The 27,116-nt window shown below is 39.0% G+C and overlaps 1 protein-coding gene across 7 annotated transcripts in view; it reads left to right on the forward strand.

Moving 5' to 3' along the window:
- Positions 1–567: 567 nt before the first annotated feature.
- Positions 568–27,116, forward strand: part of DIAPH2 (diaphanous related formin 2) — a 943,365-nt gene continuing 916,816 nt past the window's right edge. For 3 of the 7 annotated variants that reach the window (XM_073227595.1, XM_073227592.1, XM_073227593.1), the window contains exon 1: positions 570–1,056. In XM_073227595.1, coding sequence (XP_073083696.1) covers positions 925–1,056 — 132 coding nt within the window. In that variant the 5' untranslated portion in view covers positions 570–924. Of the gene's footprint in view, positions 1,057–27,116 lie in introns of all 7 variants that reach the window. The other 4 variants (XM_073227596.1, XM_073227597.1, XM_073227598.1 and 1 more) reach the window with 3 other exon arrangements.

Here is a 27,116-nt window from a genome sequence, read left to right on the forward strand (position 1 = left end):
ACTGAAAATAGCACTCAATCCAATTGTCAGCTCTCTACAGGTGCTTTGGTTAAAGAGCCTTCCACCCCCTGGGAAATAAGCGGTGGGCACCACGTAGCAGCAAGGGAATAAAGGAACGACTGTATTTTTTTGGTCGCAAAGCAATCAACGCAACAGAAAGCACACACTCTTTCCACTTTGACCCAGACCGTCTGTCCAGGCAAAACAGTCAGCGTTCCCTATGGTGGTTTTCCTATGGGATGCCAGTTGCCTTGCTAATCAACCCCATCCCACACAGGGTACCAGGACAAACCCCGCCCCGCAAGGCCTCTGCCAGGGAAGGTGCTGGGCCTACCCTAGTGGGCGCTGACACTCAGGTAGACCTGTCAGTGAAACTCATACATGAAACCCCTGCGCTCTCAATTTCCTCATCTCTAAAATGGGCGACACCACCTCTCTGGACTAGCTGCCTCCCATTTCACGCTTGGCCCTTAGGAAGTGCAATCAGGACTTGACCGCAGCCTAAAGTCCTCTCCCGCGACTCGCGACGCTGCGCCGGGCATGCTCAGTAGAGAGAGCCCGCTCGGCCCAGGGAGTAGGAAGCAGCTTTCCGCGCCCGGGCGGCTGCCTGCGGGCACTTTGATGAATCACGTGTGTTGAGGCCCTCTTAAAGAGATAGGATCTACTTTTCCTCCGCCCTCAACACCGCCCTGAGGGCGGTGGCGACCGTGGTGACTGCAGCTGCTGAGGGGCAGGGCTTGCCCCAGCGCCGAGTAGTGGCAACGGCGTGTTGCGTCGGGGGTGCCTGAAATCGGCAGCTCGCGGCTGACACTCTCCCCACAAGAGGTACTGCCGAATCAGCGCGGGACAGCGGGACCGCCCCAGGGACTTCCTCACTTGAGGAGAGGTGGGGTTCCCGGGCACAGGTGACAGGGCCGGAGAAAGATGGAGCAGCCCGGCGCGGCGGCGTCGGGAGCGGGAGGCGGCGGCGAGGAACCCAGTGGGGGCCGGAGCAACAAGCGGAGCGTGGGGAACCGGGCCGCCAACGAAGAGGAAACGAAAAACAAACCCAAACTGGTGAGTGCTCCCGCAGCCCCCGCCGGCCTTGGGGACAGCGAGGGCCCCGGGATCCTCCTGCCGTTGAACGCGGGGGAGCCGGGGCCCCCTCCCAAGGGTGACCGCGACCTCGCTGTGCAACTCGGGGAGCCGCTAAAGAAGCGGCCACGCCGAGGCGCGGTGACGGCGTGGGGGCGGAAGAGCACCCCTTGCTCCCCTCGACCCCTTTCCCACTCTTGTCAGCCCGGGAAGCAGTACAGGCAGGAGAAGGGCCCCACCCCAACTTAGGGAGACCCCGAGTACCGGGTAGGGACTGCTGTGTCTAACTTGTGGGCACGAACCTTCTTCGCGAGATTGCATTCCCCTCCCACCTCTGTCAGTTGCTGGTTTCTGCCTCCTCTTAACGCTTAGGGTACGGGCAGGGGAACCTTTCTTCGTTTAAGTCCAAATACTTGGAAGCTCGCCCACAGATCTGCAAATCAAACCACCCTTTCAAGCCCCCCATCCACAAAAAAAATCTCCCAAAACCCCAAACCCCCAGAAAAACACAAAGTGTAGGCCCCCAGTCTTTCTACTTGAGCAGAAATCTCAGGAAGAGGCGCCTACGTGCGTTTTTTTCTCTTTGCCTCTCCATGTGCTTTCCCAAAAAACACTTCTTTGGAAGAGTGGGGGTAACATGGGTGTTGGAGCCTGGGTGAGGTACCACCACCTGTCGTGTGTGTGTAGTAGGCAATGGCACACAGTACTTCCACTAAGTTGATTCGGAACGCTCAAAAGCAGTAGACAGGCTGCACAAATCTCACTGTCCTGAGAGTGTGTGAAAACAGCGGTAGCAGTCCATTTCCTGCCACTGACTTAAAAGTGGTGAGGAATGAAATCTATGGGGCCTGGTATTAGATTGGGAAATACTGGAGTTTCCTCAACTCACCAGTTAAAAGGGTTCCTCTTTTTTTTTCAGTTTATATAAAAATGATTTAATAACAGTGACACTTAAAAGCCGGTCAAATTAACAAAGTATATTGGCTAAGACAATTTTTCCCAATCACGGTAAATATTACACCAACATTTGTCAATAAACTTTCTAATTCAGGCGGCGTGAAGGGAAACTGTTTTCCTGCACATGTTTAGGAAATACTTCAGTCTGAAGGGTCTTAGTCTGGGTCTTAAGCACAAGCCACATGTTGCACATCTAGTTTTCAGTTTTAACCAGCAACTTGGTTATAATAAGGAAGGAAACAGTGACATAAAACTAAAACTGTTTCTTATGGCATCTGGCCATTTCCTACATAACTGTTTGCCTATCAATTACAGACTGTCCATATTGGAAAACGTTGATCAAAGCGTTATGGTTTCAGGAAATACGCAAGTTTCCATTATGTGGAAAGGGACATAGTAGGGTAGAATAAAATGACCAGTTTATAGCCTCATGAATCCAATCCTAACTTGAGGCAAACTGAGAGAAAACTTGCTTCCTTGTTGTGTTCTGTTAACCCAGTATTTACAAGTGAAGAAACTGAGTTACAAGCTCTTTGTGAATTGTCTGGTGGCAGAGGGTTAATGGGTTTAATGGGTGACCCCACCATCATGAAACTTAGACAAGTTTGGTGAGTGTATCAACACATTTTAATGTATTTAAAAATTCTGATGTCGTGATTTTGAAATTTATCAGTTTGTGGTAAAAGAGTGATCCTGTTTGCTTTTTTTTTAATCCAGTAAAAATTTATGGCTTAAGCAGTGACCAAAATTTTAGCAAAAATAAAAGTGAACTGATGGTTTCCACAAATAGTTTGGTTTACCAGTGGGAACATTCCACTTTTAGGAAGTATGCTCTCAAGAGAGTGCTTATCTCTGTTAGTTATAACACCTTGATTATATTCTTCCATTTCCTTCGGTCATTTGTCCTGTTTCATCTTTGATGTTTTACTAGCTTAGACAAGGTAACTAGATAGTTATGAGACTGTATCACTTTCAGTTCTGAGCTACCACGGTTCAGTGTTAAACATAGCTTGATGTAGTAGAACAGGTATTTGAATCCAAAAGTTTGTTCGTATCAGTGGGAAGTTTCTTTTTTGTTCCAGCCCAACTTTTGAGCCTTAAATAATTTTACAAGCAGATGTGTCAGAGTTAATAAAGATAAATTTAGGAAGACATTTCAGCTCGTACTAAGGCAAGCAACAAGACTTGGTAAACCTCTTTTTATAGATGCCTTAGTCCTTGTTTTGAGTTGTCTTATTGAAGTGCTAAACTTGTTCTTCTAAGGCCTTTTAGGAAGGAGTTCATTTGGGATCCTTAATTTAAAATATTGCTAGTAAGATAAAGCTCTACCTTAGACTAATTTAGTATTTTGTGTATTATGTTAATTACTGTTATAGTCCTTAATTGTGTGTGGTGTAGTGTGGGATTATAAGAGAGCCATATGGTAATAGAAATTATGTGTATAAGTGATTGTGCCGGACAGGGATTCTTGAACTCCTGAAATTGTAAGAGAGATTTGAGTGTGTGTAGATACATTCTTTTTTCCTGGGCTCCGTAGTTTCATCAGTTTCTCAAAGGCATCTGTCACCTATAAAAGAATATGAACTCTTGGGTTACCAAAGTCAGAGTAAAGGGAATGCTAGTTGATTCTATTCAAAGTTACTGGGGAGAGGAGGAGGTCAGTGATAAAGGGAAATAGCACTGGCCACATGAGTGATCGTAATTGAAGATAATTCATCTGGGAGTAAAAAGTTAATTATGAAACGTCTGTATAGTATTAGCTAAAATGAAAGTTTCCACTATATAGAAAAATTAACTCAATAACTATATTATAATGGATTCATAGAGTATAAAGCTTATGATTCAGTTGTTTTCATTTCCTTATTCTGGAAAACTGAAGGGAAGTATGTTTCCTATAGAGAGGAACTACTTTTGTTTACATCTGTAACCTTTTGACAGGTATTAGAATTTTTTTCAGAGCAACATTTCAGGATTTGAATGACTTCTGTTTAACGTGAATTAAATAAAAATTCAATAATTCAACTATTCTCTTCTATGCATCCTTATAACCCTTTTATTTTGATTCAAGGCAACTTTGTTTTGGACTTATCACATTTTGAATGACATAATAGTAGTAGCACTTTGTATTTTATGTAATTATCTGGTTAGGCCCAGATTGTAGCATGCCATCAAACACTGTGAATCTTAGATTAATCAGTACTTTGATGTCAACCATGGAATGAATTTTGTTAAATAGAGTAGTAGAGCTCTCAAAGTGTTATGAAGGAGCTATATCTTGAATTCCACGTACCTAAGGCGTACCTTAACCATTAAGAGAAGCTAGTGTTAAGGTAGAGCTAACACCCTTCACACACACACAATGGTGTAGAGCGGCTTAACATTCTTTGGTGTTTTTGCTTTTCGGCTTTGTGTTTCGTTTCGGTATAATTCCTGAAGCCTTTGGTTCTTTAGATAGTATAGTGACACTAGTGACTGGAAGTAAAACACGTTAGTTTTCTGGTTATTGTATAACTTCTTGAGAATATGGTTTTTAATTGGATAAATCATGTTTTGATTTTAATTGATAAAGTCTGAACATGATGAGTTTCATTTATGCAACCGTTACTAAGCACCTGTTACATGCTAGGTATTTTTATCCTGAGTGTTGGTGATATAAAGATGCTTATAGTCTAGTGAGGGAAGAAGGGAAGTTATCGATTAGCTGTGTGATAAGGAATGATGCATAGGAGGGTGAAATAAAAAATAACAGAAAGGCATTTAAATCCAGTTGGATTCTTGAGTGTGGTAAGAAAAGGCTTACCATAGTAGGAGACATTTCCACTAATGCTTGATGAATAAGGCATTAATTGAAGGAGGGCAGGGAAAGGCATTTTATGTTGAAAGAACAACGTGTTTCAAGGTAGAGAGATATGGTAGCCTGCCCAATAAAGGAACTGTGGGTAGATGTTAATGGCTGAAACAAAGTATACTTATTGTGGACCTGCTAGAAAAGGGAGTTGTGGATAAAATGAGAGTTCCTGTGGCCAGGATTCTCACCTGGCCCTGGTTGGCTAGATCACTGCACACGTGTGGGCAATATGTTGATATTGACTGATATAAGGAGCTCCGCCCAGCACTCTGCGCTATATGGTGGCACGGCTGCAAGGCTGCAGGAGAGCAGAGGCTGGAGTGGTGGCAGTGCTGAGGACAGAGGCCCAGAGGACAGCTGTGCAGGATGACTGTCCAGGCAGAGGGGCCCAGAGGCAGAGACCAGCTTGCTGCATGCAGACTCGCTCTGAGTGGACGAGATTCTAGTGACTGACCTGCCACCATGGAAATAAAGTTGGGTATAATCCTTTCACCCCAAGAACGTTTTACTGTCATTTTCTTTGGTCACACTGAAGCCATAGTGAACTTGCCTGGGGCTGAAACCCATTGGCAAGACAGGAGTCCAGGTCATGATGGATATTTGTACTTGTATATCATGTTAGAGTATCAACTTCTTTCTGAAAGCCACAGTACACCATTGAGATTTAAGCAAAATACTGGCCTAATCAGAATTGTGTTTTAGAAGGACACTTAATACACTGGAGTATTTCTTGGAGAGGGGTGCCCAGATGGAGGCAGGAAGACCAGTTAGGAGGAGCAAAGTCACATGAAAGCTTAGAGACCTAGATTTCAGTTGCAGCTCATCCACTCCTCCATTTACTAGGCCTATCTATCTGCATCTCAGTTTCCTCCTGCCACTCTGTTGCCTCTCCTTCCTACCACCCATCCTGAACATCTTCACTAGATCTGAAATATGCACCCTGTTTCTTCTTTATGAATCTCATCTGCCTTTCACAGCCCAACTCGTGCATTAAAATTCCCTCGCTCTGCTCTTCCTTGAAACCTCACTGATTACTCCAGCTCACTGATGGCTCTTCTCTATTCTGAACTCATAACTATAGTGCATCTGAATGTTATATGCTTATCTTCTGTGTACAAAGATTTTGAAGTGCTTCTGGGCAGTGGTCCTGCTTTATGCCTGTTCTTGAAAACCTTGCAGGCCAGTGCTAGGGTGCAAAACTACTCAGTAAATGATTATTAGCTGGAATTCTTTCCCTATAGGCCAGACATTTTGAGAGTGTAAATTGTTGAAAAGAGGCTTAAAAAAAAAATACTCCATCAAATAAACCTATCTGAACATTCTTCTGTGGCCTTTCTGTAGTTTTCAAATTCAAGAAACTTCTAGGCTGGGAGAACTCTCCTACCCCCTTGTTTGTTTGTATTCTTGTGATCTCAGAACCCAAAACTTCCATGCAGAGAAACAGTATTAAAACAGACCCAAGTAACATTTTATTATTGTTGGTAAGAGACTTTAGATTATTGGCAAGAGAATACTGGATGGAGGACCAAAGGACTTGGTGCCAGTTGTTTTATTTGCTTGTGATCTCTGATGAGCTGTTTAATAGCAGAAGTTTGAGCCCTGTGATTAACATCTACCAGCTGTAGATAGTATCTGCCTGATTTGCTTCATAAGGTGGCTTTAGATAAAACACTGTAATGAATGAGGAAGCATTTGGGAAATTCTATATTGCTATACGAATATAGACCATTATGATTAACCCCTTATATTACCTGAATCAAATGTAATTGTGGTTGGATGGCTTAATGGTTTTCTTGCAATTTTATTGATCTATTATTATTGTATAAAGTACCATAGTATGGTTACTTGTTGATTGATTTCTTATTCTTGCCCCAATTCTATTTGTCCATTTGAAGTATTATGTATTATGTCCTTGTATTAATGATACTTTCTATTGAATGAATGTGAGATGTGAGTTTAACTTTTCTTCACTGTAATTTTTTAAAGAACCAGCTACCCTTTTTTTTTTATCAATTTGCATTAAAAATTTTTTGTTAAGAAAACTTTCCTTAGATATCTGTGACATTCTGCTTGTCAGGCAGATTGGTGCTGTTGTACACATAAGGAAACTGAGTCACTGATGTGTTAAGGGGTCTGACTTAGAGGTAAGTTCAAAAGCTGTCACTTCTATTGTAGAAGTTAGCTATGGCACTGAATCATTCTGCTTCAGGGACTCTGAAAGTGAAAAATTATTCCATCTCTCTTTTTGTTATATTTTGGAACAATTATACTTGTAATCCACCTAGAGTTCACTCTAAGTACCAAGAGCTCTGGCAGTAGCACCATGTCACTGAAGTGAATCATATTCTTTGTCAACCTTGTCTCAGAGAACACTTTAAATAACAGGATGCTCTGAATACAGCATGCACATAATACATGCTAATTTACATGAATCAGCACCTTTGGTTAAATTTTACTGGGTTATCACTAGCACCATAGGGATTATTATAAAGAGCCTCACTTTCTCTTATTCCTGTATTCAGTCTGACATGCAGAAGAGACCAGTTCCTTCTGTCAGATTTGAGGTGTTTGATACTTTATTTTGTCTCAAGACTGAGGAAACAGATGATGGCCAGGTGACTTGAAATACAGTTATATACCTGATATCCAAGGGGACATTTTATAGAGGACACCCACTGTGGAAGACAGTTCAAAATTGATGCTTGTAAAGGAAGGTTGAGATATATTTTTATATAGCTATTTATTATGATGTAAGTAACAGGAGGAAATTAACACACTAATTTGAAGCTTACTTACATGATCAGGTTGAATCTGTTCCAGTCTGAATGATTTACTCTGGCTGTATCTTCAACAGACACTCAAACAGAATCCTGATACTTGCTTGCATTATGTAAAGTGGCTTGGGGAAAGGGTATTGGTGCCTTTCTTATGAAAGAAAGGAGAAAACAAAATTCTTTCTAATCACCGTTTACACAGGCTTTGGTTTAATTAAGGTTTTTTTCTGTATTGTTTTAGGGAGTGTGAGTTACACTGTTACCAAATGCAGAGCAGCAAACTGGCCATCAGTCTCTCTCTCTGTTAGGGCTCTATATAGTGGTGCCTATTTCAAGGGAGATGCTTCTAGGTGGTTATTTAGGCAGGCCTAGGTAGGAATCAGAAACTTCATTGGTAATGAATTATTCCCCAAAGTTATTGATTCAGTCACCTGGCAATTCTGGTGCTCACCCAGGGAGAAAAGATGTTGGGTGCAGTCCTTTTAAAAATAGTCCTATTGTTCTGTAGTAGATATCCACATGTTTTGGTAAAGATCTGCTTAAAATAATGAGGAATTTTATCTACCCTTAATTGTTGGTCTCTCACCTAGTAAAAGCAAGAGATAAAGTTTTCACTTATTTGTAATATGGGCTAGTTAATACAACTTTTTAAAATAAAACGTATGAAAATTTTCAGAGATACTGGAAAGTAGAGAGGATGATATAATGAGCCACCATCCATCCATTACCCACATACAGCAGTTACTTGATTTTCAACATTTGCTTCATCCACCCTTTATTTTTCCCTTGCTAAAGTATTTTAATACAAATCCCAAATATGTCATTTCACTCCTACATACTTCATGGTGCAGCTCTAAAAATTACTGACTTCTTGTTAATGTAACCACTATGCTACTCTGGCAACTTTAAAAATTAACATATTCCTTGGTATATTCTAACACAGTTCATAGTCAAATATCCCCAATTGCCTCAAAAAGTAGATTTTTAATCTAATGTGTGCCTATTTAATATACATGTCACTGAGCTCCTTAAACAATTACAATTTTAAATTAATGGTTAAATCTCATTCAAAGTTATTCCACATAAAGTACTACCATAAAGTATCAGCTCCAGTTAGGTTCCCTTCTGTCTTTAATTCTGCAGAAGTGTCTGGAAAAGTTGACTATACAGATGTGGGGTAACTCCTTAAAGCAGCTATTATATGCCATAGAAAAGAGAAAATTAAGTTTTTAGCTCTACCCACTGGTTGCATAATCACTCATTCTTCATTGTACAATTTGTGAAGTGGGGTAGGGTATATGTGTAAGAATGTTTTCCCCAGGGAAGTGTTGTAGATAGTTGGGCAAAGTGAATGTGTTCTTGAGTTCTCTAAAGTGTTCATCTAACTGATGATGAACACACATACAACTAAGTTTATGTTACTAGCTCTAGTTTTTATTTCAGTACAAGTACCAATTTGTTACTTGAGGTGTTGGTCTTTGTTTTTAATCACTTTGATATACTTTAGGTTGCCGAATGTGGACAATTGGATGAGCAGAACTTTAGAAAGAACTCTGAACTGTTAAGTTTCCTTATTTAGACATTTGTTTGGTTAAAACTGAAAACGAGGCTACACTAATGAGGTGATGGAGCTGGGGATGGGTGGAGTGGGTAAGTATGAGGAATCAACTTGGGCAAACGGCCTAGATTTCACACAGATTTACTAAAGAAATTGTGTAACCACTTCTTTCCAGACAGCAGTTTTGTGCTGTTACTGTGGTGGAAGACAATAGGCATATAAGTTTGTGGACTCAAGTAGATTTAGACTAGTAATCCATCTCCACTTTGTAACTTCTAGGCAGGCCATTTACTGACCCAATCAGGTAAGTAAGTGACAATTGTTGGGGGCTGGATAGGTGTCATTTTCTTCTTTTGTTCTGCTCAGGGAAGAGCTATGGAGGTGTTGCTTTGTGTGCATTGAAATCAATTACTAATAGAATCTCATATTACGCCGGCTGAAGCTCTTCAGAAAGATTTTATGTAGAAAGCAAGATCTTGTGTAGACTGTACACTTATGTTTTGAACTTGTATGTGTAGCAGGAGACCAGGACCACTATAGTTAGGCCCTGCTCAAAGGTGTGAGACCGCAGATGTCACATCACTGACCAAATCAAGTGCAGTCACAAGACTGTTTTCCCGGGGGCCACTTTTTAAAATTCACACAAAGGTGCCTTGTGGGCTAGCTGCTGCATTTAAAGCCAGATGGATTTTATTCTCATACCTGGTAGAAAATTCAGCAAGACACAGGACATAGTTTGATGTCTTATTTAGTATAGGTGTTTTCCATTTGTCATTGATTCTAAAAAAGAATGTAAGGTGTATATCTACATAATATGTTGTCCTAAACCTGACTACATTTGCTTTTGAATTTGCAATTCTCAAATGTGGAGGGCTATGTCCTTGAGGACCTAGGCTATAGTTTCAGTACGTTACTTTCTGTAACTTAAAGCTCCTCCCTTTCTGCACTCCTCCCAGTAATTTTCTTGACATTATTGTTCTAGAGTGCTTCTCATGGTTACAGGTTGCATGCACAAGACTAAACTTTTTTGAAGTTTGTGTCATAACTTCCATTTATTTTCATTTATATTGCCCACAATATAAGGCAAGAACCTGTAGAAATTTAAGATGGGTTAAAATTTGGCAGAAGATTTCCTCTAATAATATGCTCTACTACCTCATATTACAAAATCAATGTTTTCCAGAAGAGTCTGTTTATATAAAACATTTGTGACTAGAAATAATCATTTCTTAGGCTGACCTTACAGCTTGTTTTCCATTGGTAGTGCATTAGCTAACTTTTTTCCTCCTCTTTGGTTGAGTAGCTAATGGTCTTTAAACAAGCTATTAAAGGGAAGAATAATTTTACAATTCAAAAAAATAAAAATAAAAATGGGCTGGATTTTATCCATGCCAGTGGTTTGGCTTTTTGTGTATTTGTTTTACTAAAGCAGGGCTAACCCATATTCTCTGACCTCTAAATTAGGCTTCCTCAGTATAACCTATACTTGCCTCATCAAACCATTTTCAGATGGACTTGTGAATTTCTGTGAGATACAAATCCTCATTTATATAAGCTGAGTAGGTCTGAAACAAAAGCCTAAATTTTAAGTGGCCATATCTCTGTGTAAAGTAGAATTGAGACATTAGTTATACTTTAAAGCAGGAATTGTGCAAGGCTGTAGGCCCAATTTTCTACACTTATACCACTTCTGTTGTACCTAATTGTGGATCAAGATATGTTGGGTTACTAATCCCTGCTTTAAACTCCCTCCCTTTAAGTAATCTATTATCACTTACCTGTTTTTAACTTTGAAGATCATGTTATTCCTTGTCATTTTTACTGTTTTCTGTGAATATTATTAATAGTGTCTCCTACTGCCTGGCCACAAAATAACATGCAGAAGGACGGCCATTGGATGTGAAATCAATTACTGAATGTGACAGAGATTTATTTAAAAAACATTTCCCATCCACACCTGTCTTGAACTGTGTTGCCGTTAACTAGCACAAACTGAATTTTGATCTTAGCACCATTACTTCATGTTTCCAAGACCCCACATTTTCTAGAACTTAAGAGTATCTAATATGTTATATCGAGTTGAAATAAGCTAAATAGGATTTATTTAATTTATCCTATTGTCTTTTTCTTTTAAGGGTTAGTTTCTAGCAATTTAAAGAGGTTCTATAGAGAGTAAGCTGACTACTTTTTAAAACGTAATTCTGGGCAAGTCATTTATCTACTCTTGGGTGACAGTTTATTCTGTGAAATAAGGGAGTTGAAATAAACAGTTTTCAAGGTTCCATTCAATTCTGATGTGCTGTGAGTCAAAGGTTACTGAGAGCTCTAATAAGTCTGCCCTAACATAAATACATTACATCTGGATGAAAAGTTGGTGATCATGAAAGATGACTGTTTAAAGCTGAATGCTAATGGGTGGAAATACCAGTTAATTTATTGTCCTGTTTCTGAAGTCTGAGTTAGTGTGGTTCAGTGAAGGTCATATCAACATTGTTTTACCCATGCGTTGTGTGCAAGGCCCTTAGAGAATGCTGGCTCTGCTCTAGGTCATCCTAATCCTTGGATGGTTGCCCTCATTCTCTGAGCAAGTACAGTACTCAAGCCTGCCCAGAGGTGATTCTCAATAACAAACAGTATCATATGTACCAGTTGCTATTCTAAGCACCTTGCATCTATTTGTCAAGAACTGTGCAAGGTCTGGGATTTTATTCTGCTTACCCCCCTGTTGCTATTGCATGGATAACTGCGAAAGACTCAAGACTCCTGGGTCAGTGACAAAGACAGTTTATTATTTATTGCAAAAGCAGTAACCTAGCCAGAATGTCAGCATGACACACTGGTTCTCTGTGTTCTGAATCCCACAAGGTAGACCAGGATAGATGCCTACACAGGCATTCAGTTGCATTACGGAAGAGGAACACTGAGCTTGAAGGATTTACTACATTTATGGTAAGCAGAAGCAAGCCTGCTTTTTGTCTGGGAGGGGTGGTATTATTACCTCATCATCAAGGTCACTTCCTATAAACACAGCCCTAGGAAATGGCTTGGCCCAAGTGTCAGGGCCTTTCAGTCTTGGCATACCCAGCAAGAATGTGCAGGAATGCTCAGGGATTGATGGCAGATATCCTCCTCCATAAGTAATAACTCATTTGGTCCTCACAACAGGTTTTTTGGAGGTGAGGAGATAAGCACAGAATGGATAAGTAACTTGCCCAAGAATATGCAGTGGTGAATTTGGAATTCAAGACCAGTGTGACTATAAAATCCATATTTTTAACCAATGATTTCCTATACTGCCTGAAACCCTAAACTTCAGAGTAGCTCTAAATTGACCTGAAGACCTAGTGGTTCTCTAGACTGGCAATGGTTGGCCTGGTCTAGATTTGCACTATGTTTATGTATAATTTAGAAGACAGAGTTCAAGGGCCATTCATTTTATTGCCACAAATAATGAAAACTTAAAGTTCTTTGAATTACTGCCATGAAATAGTGGATCAGATGTGTGAGCACTTGCTAGAAAAGAGCCATGGAGATAAAAGTGATATGACTTTGGATTTTAAGGATAAATAAACATAAATCTTAAAAGTACTAGTTTGGCCTCTAGTAAATAATTTCATGGTCAGCACAAGGCCTACTGTTGTATATTACATACAATTCCCTTTTTGTTATTTGTTAACCATGAAGAAAGTTAGCTTCTGGACAGGTTATGTTGCAAGCCATACTGCCTGCTTCATATTTTCATTTCTATCTCTCCTCCCCTCCTGATTCCCCTTTTGTTTATGAAATTTTGTGTGAAGTCAAACTGCTTTGGAAAAACTAAAGCTATCTCCTGTGACACAAGTACACGATATGCATTGTTTCTTGTTTAGGAGAGTGCCAAGAACCACCTACCTTCTCCTGCTGCTTTCTGTGTCTGCTTTGCGTAAAGATTGGCTGCTATAAAAGTGGGGCATATTCAGCCAAGTGCTATCTTTTTTAATTAGGCTGAATAAAGTGTTGGACAAACTGTTTTTGTGTTGATGTATGACGAGTAATAGAGCTCTAAACTATGGGCTTAAGTGCCAAATAATACAGAAGTGCATAATGTGATTTGAGTTCTATTCCCTTAACTTTGACCATCATCCCTCCTGAAAGGAAAAGAGAGCCTTTAATTAAAAAAAAAATGCAATGAATAAACTAGATCATGAATACACCAGTATATGTTTGGAATTGGGCTACTTCATACTTATGATCACTAATCTTAAGAAGTTAAAATTTCTATGTTCGTTCTTTTCCCAGAACTATGTACACTAAGTATGAAACCAAGAAGGAAAGGACATCTTAAACACATAATGATATAACTGGGAAAGCAGACATATAATTAAGCAGACTAAGTACTTAAAAAATTTATTTCAAAAATCCTTCTTATCTGTTCTTACAAATTCATATTTCCTCCAAATATGAAAGTCCTGGTTGTTGATGACCTTCTTTTGTTTTTGACCTCATCTAACTGAAAGAGCTTTGTGTTTTGGACAAATACTTAAAGAAGGATATAGCATTCCTATGTCCCAAAAAGTGTGTTCTTCTTTTTATTTATATCAGTGGTTATCCGTGGGGCATAATTTTACCTCCCAGTGGACATTTGGTAATATGTAGAGACATTTTGGATTGTTACAAACAGGGGAGGGTGCTAATGGTATCTAGTGAGTAGAGACCAGGGATGCTGCTGAACATCCTCAGTGTGCAAGACAGCCTCCCATGGCAAAGAATTATCCCACCCAAAAGTTCAGCAGGGCTAAGGTTGGGTGGGTCCCTGTCAAGATCCCTGCTTTGGACTCTATGACTTTTTGTGTATTTAGTGTGAAAAATTACTGTGGCTCCGTAGCTATTCTTCACTCTGCACTCTGTCTTTTCCTTTAAATTGAGACAGGACCAGATCATCCCTGTCTTCAAGGAAGCATTGCATGTTTTTGTTTTCATTTCCTTCTTTTCCATTACTGGAAATTTGCTGGACTGGACTATTTACAACTTTGTAGTTGTAAATTATACCTCTTATCACTTACCTTGCTTCTGACTTCTAAGAAAAATATTTATTCTCATGCCAATGAATTTAAAAGACAGTTTTTTCCATCTGCTGATTACTTAATACCTCAACATTTGATGCTGGTCATTTTTAATTCATCATCTATATGGATTTTGAATTCCATGGCACAGTCTTCTCTGGCAGCTTCTGCCTCTGGATTTGTTGCCTTCCATCTCAAAAATTTCTCACTCTTTATCTGCTCTTCTCCATGTACAATTTGCAGGCAATCATATGCCTCTTCAAGTACTACTTGAATGCAGTTTATGCCAAACCTTCCTAGCTACTCTGACTTCTAAGTTCCATACTGTATCATTGTTTGCTGAAACACATATAACTATGGTGCAGTTCTCTAAAAACAGTATAAAGTTGTTGATTCATTTCTCTGAGATCCATCTGAACCCTGGAATACTTTATGGCAGTAGTTGTTTTAATATTCTTCCTCCTTTCAGGGAGAATAAAAATTAACTTGATACCCCTATCCCCCTCCGCCAACATAGACACAGAGAGAGACACACAGAGACACTCGTGTGGTGTTTATCAAGTTTACTTATTCAAGCTAAAGTTTGCCCTTGTTTCACTTATCACCTGGCTGTATTACTATAATATGCCACTGACTGACCTTTATGATTTCTGGAACAGTTGAATTAAGGTTAACTTCCCTGTTTGAGGAGTAAAAATCAGTGACTACTTCTCACCCAACTCATCAGGACCAAGCTTATTTTTATATTTAGGGTTAGTGTTAAGTGACTTAATTTTATCTTCTCATTTTCCTCTTTCTAATTGCCCCTTTATTTAAATAAAGCTGTTAGCTGCATTGTCCCATCTGCCTGAAATAACCTCCTATCCTGTGTTCTCTTGTCAGTGATTTCCTAGTGCTTTTCTTCCATTTCTTCATATAACTTCTTAAAATATTTATTGCCTGACTGAAAGTGACATGATCATCTCATTCCCCCTCAACCATCAATTTCCTGTGGAGAGCCAGTTCATTCTGCATCATGCATGGCCATATTCACAGTTGTGCTTATTATAAATGTATGTTACAGTGTATAATCATTCCACACACATCAAATCCTCATTACGTATGAGGCATCGTACTGAGGGTATAAACACAACTATACATAGGTGTTACTCTTGAGGAACTCGTGGCCTAGTGAGAAAAGATGGACATAGGAGTCTTAGGTAATAAGTTCTACAATAAATAGGTGTGAGCAGAGTGCTCTCGGGAATACCACATACTGTGCCTGGTAGGAAGAGGAGAGACTTCACAGAGGCTACATTTGATCTGGGTCTTGGAGGATGAAGAATAGTTTGCTAAGGTTGAAAGGGAGGATATTGTTAATAGAGGTAGTACCGTCATGTATGCAAATTTAGCGTATGTAAAAGGCAGGTTTTTTTCAAGTGTCATTGAATTAAAAATGTTGAGATCTTGAGGGGAAGGCTATGATTGAACTTGCTTTGTAACTGAATATGGGGGATCATATGAAACACTTCAACAACTCAGAAGTGAGGTGGTGAGATGGAACTAACATTTATTGAGCACCTACAGTGTTTTAGGCATTGCTGTGGAAACTTTACATAACCGTGTTAATTTTTATCATAAGCATGTAAACATAATTATTTCTGATATTTTACAAATAATGGAAGTGAGTCTCTGGTTAACTGATTCTGATTCCAAAATACATGCTGTTTTATGATAGTGTGCTATCTTCTTAGAAGTTACAGACAATATTTAAAATTTAGACTTTATTAAAATGTACTTTACATTTTATATAGAAATATCTTATGTTTTTATATTATTTTTCCTCCTATTACAAGCCTTATTAAGAGTCTAGTAAGTGTACCTTAACACATTTCGTTGTTGTTGGATTAAGTTAGTTGAGAAATACTAGAGCTTGAGAAGTTGGCTGGGAATTATCAACAGACATCTAATTTAGAGCTATTTATGGTTAGGTTTACTACTGAGGATTTGGGCAAGCTACTCAGTGGGAAAGTTCTAGCTCTGAAATTCTTGTTACATACTTAATCTAATTTAATGAATACTTTGGAGAAACCTACCCCAGTACTGTGCTAAGCATCATTAGGGTACCAAAATATATAATCCCAGATCACTGGGAACACAGCAATGGAGAGAGTCTATGTGTACAAACCTATGGTACAAGGTGGGATGTGGAAAGTGCTACTGTAGAGGTAAAAAGTGCTGGGAGTATTAGGGCTGACTTCATAGAAAGATTGGCAATAGAAGGGAGTCTTCAAGTTCAGGGAATTTTTCTTGAGCAGTGATGACAGAGAGTGGAAAAGGGGGCATTGCCTGTAGTGAGAATCCTGTGCACAACTGCAAGAGTAAGGGTTAGCCTGGGGAGGCTCAGTTGCACATATGAGAGTGGTGCAGGTCAGTCTGGAGGGAGATTGCAGCTCTGTCGTGGTGAGCACTGAATTCTGTAACTTAGGTAGAACATCTGAGCCAAGGAGTGATGTGATCAGACCTTACTTCAGACTTTTTGTAATTGGAAATATCACAGAGTCTAAAATCTTTTGTCAAAACTCTTTGCTAATTGGCCTGTTTGTAGTATAAATATAAAGGCATCTATTAATTCTGATAACCTTTGGCATGCTTTAATTTGACAGCTTTGAATTTGTGAAATTAAACATGTACTGTAAATAGTGTGCACTTTGATAACTTGCAGTTTTGTAGTGACTTAATTGGTCCTTGCTCCCAACTGACTCTTCTCTAGATGTGTGCCTCTAAGTTTTTTGCCTTTTTTTTTTTTACAATAGATACTGCTCTAAAGGTCATATAGCTTAGCATACAAGGTGCTGCTGCCAAACCGAATGAGTTGTGTGTAGGCTGAGTTATAATCTCAGAATATTCCAAGAGAAGATGGAAGATTTATTGTATACAAAACTAGGTAATATTTTCCTCACTGAAGTGTTGTCATAATTTGTTTCTTTAATTTCACTTTCACATATCAATCTCTTATGACAAAGTAAAAAGACATACATTGCTCACAACTATGGCAAAGTAGTCTTAGGGCTCTAATTTGTACTCCATCCTCTTTTTAGGCTAATTCACTTACACAAGTGAGCTTCGTATTAAAAGAAACTGTTAACTTAGCTTTTTTACAGCTTTGAAAGATTTTTTTACTACAGGGGTCCAAGTGAATTTGAGATAATAACCAGAGGAATGAAAATTTGTCCATATCCAAAGGATTTCCTATACCCAGGATACCTCAGTATGTGTTAATCCATGTTCAACTCTAGTTCTTAATAAAACCTGATTTGTAATATGTGAATGAAATAATATCTATCAGCATTGTTATTTTTAATGATTATGTTGATTTGAACAGAAAACATTAAAAATGCATACCGAGTTTTAAGCTTTAATTGCTCCCTTAACAGTAAAAGTAAACACCCTTTCTGTTTTTATGGTACATAACTGCTATTCAGTGTTTCAGGTTAGGTGAGGGCAAAGATACTTAGGCCAAAATTGAATGTTTTGTGGTTACTTTTTATTTCTTGAGTTTAGAGGTACTGCCTATCATATATTTTACTGAAAGTGAATGATTAGTTTTTCTGTGCAGTGGTTTGTAGCTAGAGAAATGGGACATTATTTTGCAAGGTGTAGGTTGGGAAAATTTTCAAGCTCCTTGTTGGATTACAAAATTCTTCTAAAAGGACATAGGTCTTTAAGAAATGAATCATCCTTTCTAGATAGCTTTCTATTGAGAAATTTGAGATTCTTGCAAAATCCCCTTTGAGCCTTCAAAATACAGATGGCTAAATACATGGCCATATGAAAGGCCTTTGGGCAGGGGCTTCCCTGGTATGTTACAGCTCCAAATAGTGTCTGGTCTTTTTACTCGCCTTCCCACTGATATTAATTACCCTGGCGCTTGGTGGCCCAAATAAATAGTAGTACTTTCTGTTTTGTTTCTTTCTTAGTGACCTCCATAAATGTGGTGGGGCTGGAAACAATTTACTTCTCAAGTCTCTCTTTCACTTGCCATACCATCTAACTTGCTGTCCAAAATTTGGGGCTGATGATAGGCTTGAACTTGCCCCTCTCCTCTTTTTGCTTAATTGAATAGGGTATGTCTTCTCATAGACGTTATTCCTTCATTTGATACACGTCGTAGTGCAGTTCAGTTTCCAAATATATTTTATTTAGTGCCCGAGGATAAAGAGTCATGAAATATAGGTGCTAATTGTCAGGGAATTTACAGTATTATAAGGAGAAGGCTTGTATACACATCAGTATTTGACTAGTGTCATATGCATATCTGGGAATTAGAGATAGGAGAGATTAATAATTTGGGTTAAAAGGGTCTAGGAACTGTGTCACTAGGTACTTCTCCCCACCCCCTGCCCCACCACAAGCACACACACACACACTCCCCATCTGAAAAATGCATTCAGAATTCAAAACAGAAGACTGAACTATGAATTCATGTATTATAGTATACTCACTTTCAGGATTTTCATACAGACTGGGTCAATTAAAATATAATTTAAAAAGTAAGTACTTTTAAAGTGGATTTTCTTATCAAACTAAAAAAAGTTCCTGATTTTTTAAAAAGACCACCTTATATTTTAATGCTAATTAGAGCCATTGCCATATTATTGATCTGAAATGTCTAGTACACTGAGAAAAGTAATCTCTTAATAAGTCTCACTGGTTTCATATATTACATGTTTAAGAATGAGCATATTCTTCAGAGTGTAAACACGTGTGATACTTGTATTTCTCTGGGATAGTAAATGAGAATATTGAAAGTATTTTAAATGCATTTAATGCATTAGAAATAGAGTTTCCATTTTCTCCATTTTTCTCTTTTTCTTTCATCCTCTAGATTCCCTTTTACACCAAATCGTTAAAAAGTGGCTTTAGGACCAGTTGTCTCAAGGCCACCAGGAAGGCTTGCTAAAAAAACACCATAGATTCTGGACCCCTAATGGACTTTAGTAAGTGAGAATCCTTTTGGTATAGACTCTGAGAATCTGCATTAATAAGCTGCCTAGACGATTTTATACTCCAAAGTTGGAGAATCACTAATGTCACGTATACTTTCCAAAATGGCAGCCATGCAAGTCACATCCCACTCACAGATTTGTTGTGTTTGGCTTTCAGCGTTGGCAGTATGGTTTCTAACATTTGATTTGTTTGCTAGCTCTTAAAAATTGGGAGTTTACACATATAAATTCAAATTTTTGGCTTCTCTTGAAACATCACAGTAATCTTGCAACACAATAGTTTTGAGCTTGTGTTCCTACATGGCTGTCACCAGTGCACCATACCCGCATAAGATCTGTCTCATTTGAATGGGCCATGTGCTCTTGTATTTACCACCATCCACCTGTATTGTATTTCACCCTGGGGCAAGTGTTAGTTGACATTTTCTTTTCTATGGTTGACCTGTATCACTCAAAAACATCACCTCCTTAGAACCTGTGTGCATTTGAGTTTTTTTTTTTTGGTCTCATTTATCTACAATTACATGAGGAACATTATGTTTACTAGACTTCCCCCATGACCAAGTACCCCCACATACCCCACTACAGTCACTGTCCATCAGCATAGTAAGATGCTGTAGAATCACTACTTGTTTTCTCTGTGTTGTACAGCCCTGCCCGTGCCCTCCCCCCCACATTATAATGCTAATCATAGTACCCCTTCTCCCCCCCACCCTTATCCCTCCCTTCCCACCCATCCTCCCCAGTCCCTTTCCCTTTGGTAACTGTTAGTCCATTCTTGGGTTCTGTGAGTCTGCTGCTGTTTTGGTCCTTCAGATTTTTTCTTTGTTCTTATACTCCACAGACAGTAAAATCATGTGATACTTGTCTTTCTCTGCCTGGCTTATTTCACCGAGCATAATACCCTCCCACTCCATCCATGTTGTTGCAAATGGTAGGATTTGTTTTCTACTTTTGGCTGAATAATATTCCATTGTATATATGTACTGCATCTTCTTTATCTATTCATCTACTGATGGACACTTTGGTTGCTTCCATTTCTTGGCTATTGTAAATAGTGCTGCGATAAACATAGGGGTGCATATGTCTTTTTGAAACTGGGCTGCTGCATTCTTAGGGTAAATTCCTAGGAGTGGAATTCCTGGGTCAAATGGTATTTCTATTTTGAGTTTTTTGAGGAACCTCCATACTGCTTTCCAGAATGGTTGAACTAATTTACATTCCCACCAGCAGTGCAGGAGGGTTGCTCTTTCTCCACAACCTCGCCAACATTTGTTGTTGTTTGTCTTCTGGATGGTGGTGATCCTTACTGGTGTGAGGTGATATCTCATTGTGGTTTTAATTTGCATTTCTCTGATGACTAGCGATGTGGAGCATCTTTCATGTTTCTGTTGGCCATCTGAATTTCTTCTTTGGAGAAGTGTTCAGATCCTGTGCCCATTTTTTTATTGTATAATTTGCTTTTCGTTTGTTGAGTTGTGTGAGCTCTTTATATATATTGGATGTCAACCCTTTATCGGATCTGTCATTTATGAATAGATTCTCCCATACTGTAGGATGCCTTTTCATTCTATTGGTGGTGCCCTTTGCTGTACAGAAGCTTTTCAGCTTGATATTGTCTCACTTGTTCATTTTTGATTTTGTTTTCCTTGCCTGGGGAGATATGTTTATGAAGAAGTCACTTATGTTTACGTCCAGGAGATTTTTGCCTATGTTTTTTTCTAAGAGTTTTATGGTTTCATGACTTACATTCAGGTCTTTAATCTATTTCAAATTTACTTTTGTATGTGGGGTTAGACAGTGATCCAGTTTCATTCTCTTACATGTAGCTGTCCAGTTTTGCCAACACCAGCTGTTGAAGAGGCGGTCATTTCCCCATTGTATGTCCATGGCTCCTTTATCATATATTAACTCACCATATATGATTGGGTTAATATCTGGGCTTTCTATTCCGTTCCACTGGTCTGTGGTTCTGCTCTTGTGCCAGTACCAAATTGTCTTGATTACTGTGGCTTTGTAATAGAGTTTGAAGTTGGAAAGCGAGATCCCCCCTGCTTTATTCTTCCTTCTCAGGATTGCTTTGGCTATTCAGGGTCTTTTGTGGTTCCATATGAATATTTTTTAATATTCATTTTATTATCATTAATCTACAATTACATGAAGAACATTATGGTTACTAGACTCTCACCTTCACCAAGTACCGCCCCCCCAACAAACCCCATTACAGTCTCTGTCCATCAGTGTATTAAGATGCTGTACAATCACTACTTGTCCTCTCTGTGTTGCCCATACCTCCCTATTCTCCCAACATTATACATGCTAATTATAAGACCCCCTTTCTTTTTCCCTGCCCTTATCCCTCCCTTCCCAACCCTCCTGCCCAGTACCTTTCCCTTTGGTAACCGTTAGTCAATTCTTGGGTTCTGTGATTCTGCTGCTGTTTTGTTCCTTCAGTTTTTCTTTGTTCTTATACTCCACATATGAGTGAAATCATCTGGTACTTGTCTTTCTCTGCCTGGCTTATTTCACTGAGCATAATACCCTCTAGCTCCATCCATGTTGTTGCAAATGGTAGGATCTGGTTTTTTCTTATGGCTGAGTAATACTCCATTGTGTATATGTACCACATCTTCTTTATCCATTCATCTACTGATGGACACTTACGTTGCTTCCATTTCTTGGCTATTGTAAATAGTGCTGTGATAAACATAGGGGTGCATCTGTCTTTTTCAAACTGGGCTGCTGCATTCTTAGGGTAAATTCCTAGGAGTGGAATTCCTGGGTCAAATAGTAAGTCTATTTTGAGCATTTTGAGGAACCTCCATACTGCTTTCCATAATGGTTGAACTAATTTACATTCCCACCAGCAGTGTAGGAGGGTTCCCCTTTCTCCACAACCTCACCAACATTTGTTGTTGTTTGTCTTTTCGATGGTAGCCATTCTTAGTGGTGTGAGATGATATCTCATTGCGGTTTTAATTTGCATTTCTCTGATGACAAGCGATGTGGAGCATCTTTTCATGTGTCTGTTGGCCATCTGAATTTCTTCTTTGGAGAACTGTCTGTTCAGCTCCTCTGCCCATTTTTTTAATTGGATTATTTGCTTTTTGTTTGTTGAGGTGCGTGAGCTCTTTATGTATTTTGGATGTCAACCCTTTATTGGATCTGTCATTTATGAATAGATTCTCCCATACTGTAGGGTGCCTTTTTGTTCTATTGATGGTGTACTTTGCTGTACAGAAGCTTTTCAGCTTAATATAGTCCCACTTGTTCATTTTTGCTTTTGTTTCCCTTGCCCGGGGAGATATGTTCATGTAGAAGTAGCTCATGTTTATGTCCAAGAGATTTTTGCCTATGTTTTTTTCTAAGAGTTTTATGGTTTCATGGCTTACATTCAGGTCTTTGATCCATTTTGAATTTACTTTTGTGTATGGGGTTAGACAGTGATCCAGTTTCATTTTCTTACATGTAGCTGCCCAGTTTTGCCAGCACCATCTGTTGAAGAGACTGTCATTTCCCCATTGTATGTCCATGGCTTCTTTATCATATATTAATTGAACATAAATGTTTGGTTTAATATCTGGGGTCTCTGTTTTGTTTCACTGGTCTGTCGCTGTGTTTTTGTGCCAGTACCAAACTGTCTTGATTACTGTCGCTTTGTAGTAGAGCTTGAAGTTGGGGAGTGAGATTCTCCCCAACTTTATTCTTCCTTCTCAGAATTGCTTTGGCTATTCAGGGTCTTTGGTGTTTCCATATGAATTTTTGAACTATTTGTTCTAGTTCGTTGAAGAATGTTGTTGGTAATTTGATAGGGATTGCATCAAATTTGTATATTGCTTTGGGAAGGATGGCCATTTTGACAATATTAATTCTTCCTAGCCAAGAGCATAGGATGAGTTTCTATTTATTAGTGTTCTCTTTAATTTCTCTTAAGAATGTCTTGTAGTTTTCAGGGTATAGGTCTTTCACTTCTTTGGTTAGGTTTATTCCTAGGTATTTTATTCTTTTTGATGCTATTGTGAATGGAATTGTTTTCCTGATTTCTCTTTCTATTGGTTCTTTGTTAGTGTATAGGAAAGCCACAGATTTCTGTGTGTTAATTTTGTATCCTGCAACTTTACTGTATTCCGATATCAGTTCTAATAGTTTTGGAGTGGAGTCTTTAGGGTTTTTTATGTACAATATCATGTCATCTGCAAATAGTGACAGTTTAACTTCTTCTTTACCAATATGGATTCCTTGTATTTCTTTGTTTTGTCTGATTGCCATGGCTAGGACCTCCAGTACTATGTTAAATAACAGTGGGGAGAGTGGGCATCCCTGTCTAGTTCCCGATCTCAGAGGAAAAGCTTTCAGCTTCTCGCTGTTGAGTGTGATGTTGACTGTGGGTTTATCATACATGGCCTTTATTATGTTGAGGTACTTGCCCTCTATACACATTTTGCTGAGAGTTTTTATCATGAATGGATGTAGAATTTTGTCGAATGCTTTTTCCGCATCTATGGAGATGATCATGTGGTTTTTATCCTTCTTTTTGTTGATGTGGTGGATGATGTTGATGGATTTTCGAATGTTGTACTATCCTTGCATCCCTTGGATGAATCCCACTTGGTCATGGTGTATGATCCTTTTGATATATTTTTGAATTCGGTTTGCTAATATTTTATTGAGTATTTTTGCATCTACATTCATCAGGGATATTGGTCTGTAATTTTCTTTTTTGGTGAGGTCTTTGCCTGGTTTTGGTATTAGGGTGATGTTGGCTTCATAGAATGAGTTTGGGAGTATTCCCTCCTCTTCTATTTTTTGGAAATCTTTAAGGAGAATGGGTATTATGTCTTCTCTGTATGTCTGATAAAATTCTGAGGTAAGTCCGTCTGGCCCAGGTGTTTTGTTCTTGGGTAGTTTTTTGATTACTGCTTCAATTTCTTTGCTCGTAATTGGTTTGTTTAACTTTTGTGTTTCTTCCTTGGTCAGTCTTGGAAGGTTGTATTTTTCTAGGAAGTTGTCCATTTCTTCTAGGTTTTCCACCTTGTTGGCATATAGGTTTTCATAATAGTCTTTAATAATTCTTTGTATTTCTGTGGAGTCTGTCGTGATTTTTCCATTCTCGTTTCTGATTCTGTTGATGTGTGTTGATTCTCTTTTTCTCTTAATAAGTTTGGCTAGAGGCTTATCTACTTTGTTGATTTTCTCAAAGAGCCAGCTCTTGGTTTCATTGATCTTTTTCTATTCTTTTATTCTTCTCAATTTTGTTTATTTTTTCTCTGATCTTTATTATGTCCCTCCTTCTGCTGACTTTAGGCCTCATTTGTTCTTCTTTTTCCAGTTTCGATAATTGTGATGTTAGACTATTGATTTGGGATTGTTCTTCCTTCTCTAAGTGTGCCTGGATTGCTATATACTTTCCTCTTAAGTCTGCTTTCGCTGCGTCCGACAGAATTTGGGGCTTTGTGTTGTTGTTGTCATTTGTTTCCATATATTCCTTGATCTCTATTTTAATTTGTTCATTGATCCATTGATTATTTAGGAGCATGTTGTTAAGCCTCCATGTGTTTGTGAGCCTTTTTGTTTTCTCTGTACAATTTATTTCTAGTTTTATACCTTTGTGGTCTGAAATGTTGGTTGGTAGAATTTCAATCTTTTGGAATTTACTGAGGCTCTTTTTGTGACCTAGTATGTGGTCTATTCTGGAGAATGTTCCATGTGCACTTGAGAAGGATGTGTATCCTGTTGCTTTTGGATGTAGAGCTCTGTAGATGTCTATTAGTATTAGATCCATCTGTTCTAGTGTGTTATTCAGTGCCTCCCTGTCGTTACTTATTTTCTGTCCAGCAAATCTCTCCTTTGGAGTGAGTGGTGTGTTGAAGTCTCCTAAAATGAATACATTGCATTCTACTTCCTCCTTTAGTTCTGTTAGTATTTGTTTCACATATGCTGGTGCTCCTGTGTTGGGTGCATATATATTTAGAATGGTTATATCCTCTTGTTGGACTGAACCCTTTATCATTATGTAATGTCCTTCTTTATCTCTTGTTACTTTCTTTGTTTTGAAGTCTGTTTTGTCTGATACTAGTACTGCAACTCCTGCTTTCTTCTTTCTGTTGTTTGCATGAAATACGTTTTTCCATCTTTTGACTTTTAGTCTGTGCATGTCTTTGGGTTTGAGGTGACTTTCTTGTAAGCAGCATATAGATGGGTCTTGCTTTTTTATCCATTCTGTTACTCTGTGTCTTTTGATTGGTGCATTCAGTCCATTTACATTTAGGGTGACTATTGAAAGATATGTACTTATTTCCACTGCAGGTTTTAGATTCGTGGTTACCAAAGGTTCAAGGTTAGCTTCTTTAGTATCTTACTGCCTAACTTAGCTCGCTTTATTGAGCTGTTACATACACTGTCTGGAGATTCTTTTCTTCTCTCTCTTCATATTCCTCCTCCTCTATTCTTTATATGTTGGTTCTTTTATTCTGTGCTCTTTTGTGTTTCCTTTAACTGCTTTTTGTGGGTAGTTGATTTTATTTTTTGCCTTTAGTTAGTATTTGGTTGGTTTGCTTTCTTTGCTATGATATTGATATTATTTTCTCTGGTGACATGTGTTTAGTCTTAGGAGTGCTCCTGTCTAGAATAGTCCCTCTAGAATACCCTGTAGAGATGGTTTGTGGGAGGCAAATTCCCTCAACTTTTGCTTGTCTGGGAATTGCTTAATCCCTCCTTCATATTTAAATGATAATCGTGCTGGATACAGTATTCTTGGTTCAAGGCCCTTCTGTTTAATTGCATTAAATATATCATGCCTTTCTCTTCTGGCCCGTAAGGTTTCTGTTGAGAAGTTTGATAATAGCCTGATGGGTTGTCCTTTATAGGTGACCTTTTTCTTCTCTCTAGCTGCCTTTAAAACTCTGTCCTTGTCTTTGATCTTTGCCATTTTAATTATTATATATCTTGGTATTGTCTTCCTTGGGTCCTTTCTATTGGGAGTTCTGTGTATTTCTGTGGTCTGATCGATTATTTCCTCCCCCAGTTTGGGGAAGTTTTCAGCAATTATTTCTTCAAAGACACTTTCTATCCCTTTTTCTCTCTCTTCTTCTTCTAGTACCCCTATAATGCGGATATTGTTCCTTTTGGATTGGTCACACAGTTCTCTTAATATTGTTTCATTCCTCGAGATCCTTTTATCTCTCTCTGTGTCAGCTTCTATGCGTTCCTGTTCTCTGGTTCTATTCCATCAATGGCCTCTTGCATCTTATCCATTCTGCTTATAAATCCTTCCAGAATTTGTTTCACTTCTGTAATCTCCCTCCTGACGTCTGTAATCTCGCTCTGGACGTCACCCTTAGCTCTTGTATATTTCTCTGCATCTCCGTCAGGATGTTTATGATTTTTATTTTGAATTCTTTTTCAGGAAGACTGGTTAGGTCTGTCTCCTTCTCAGGTGTTGTTTCTGTGATCTTTGTCTGCCTCAAATTCTGCCTTTTCATGGTGACAGAGATAGTTTGTGGAGCTGGCATGAGTGACCACTGGGATAATATCCCTTCTTGTTGGTGTGTGGCCTTCCTCTCCTGAGAGAACAGCGACCTCTAGTGACTTGTGCTGTGCATCTGTGTGTAGACGGGGCTTCTGATTCTTGCCTGGCTGCCATGGAGTTTATCTCCACTGTTCCCATGGGTCTGGCCTGCCTTAGGCTGCCGCTCTGATATGGCGGAGCCGCGTCGGAGGGGAAACAGCCAGGAGGCTGTTTATCTCTGTGAGGGGTCACTGAGCTGCCCTGCTATCCAGGGGATTAGGTTGCCCGGAGTTCCCCAGGATTTCCTGCTGCCTGGCTAAATGTCGCAGGTTGCTTCCGTCCAGCTGTGGGGTCCCTGTCCCTTTAAG

The sequence above is a fragment of the Manis javanica genome, chromosome X (genome assembly GCF_040802235.1).
Source record: "Manis javanica isolate MJ-LG chromosome X, MJ_LKY, whole genome shotgun sequence".
Lineage (NCBI taxonomy): Eukaryota > Metazoa > Chordata > Mammalia > Pholidota > Manidae > Manis > Manis javanica.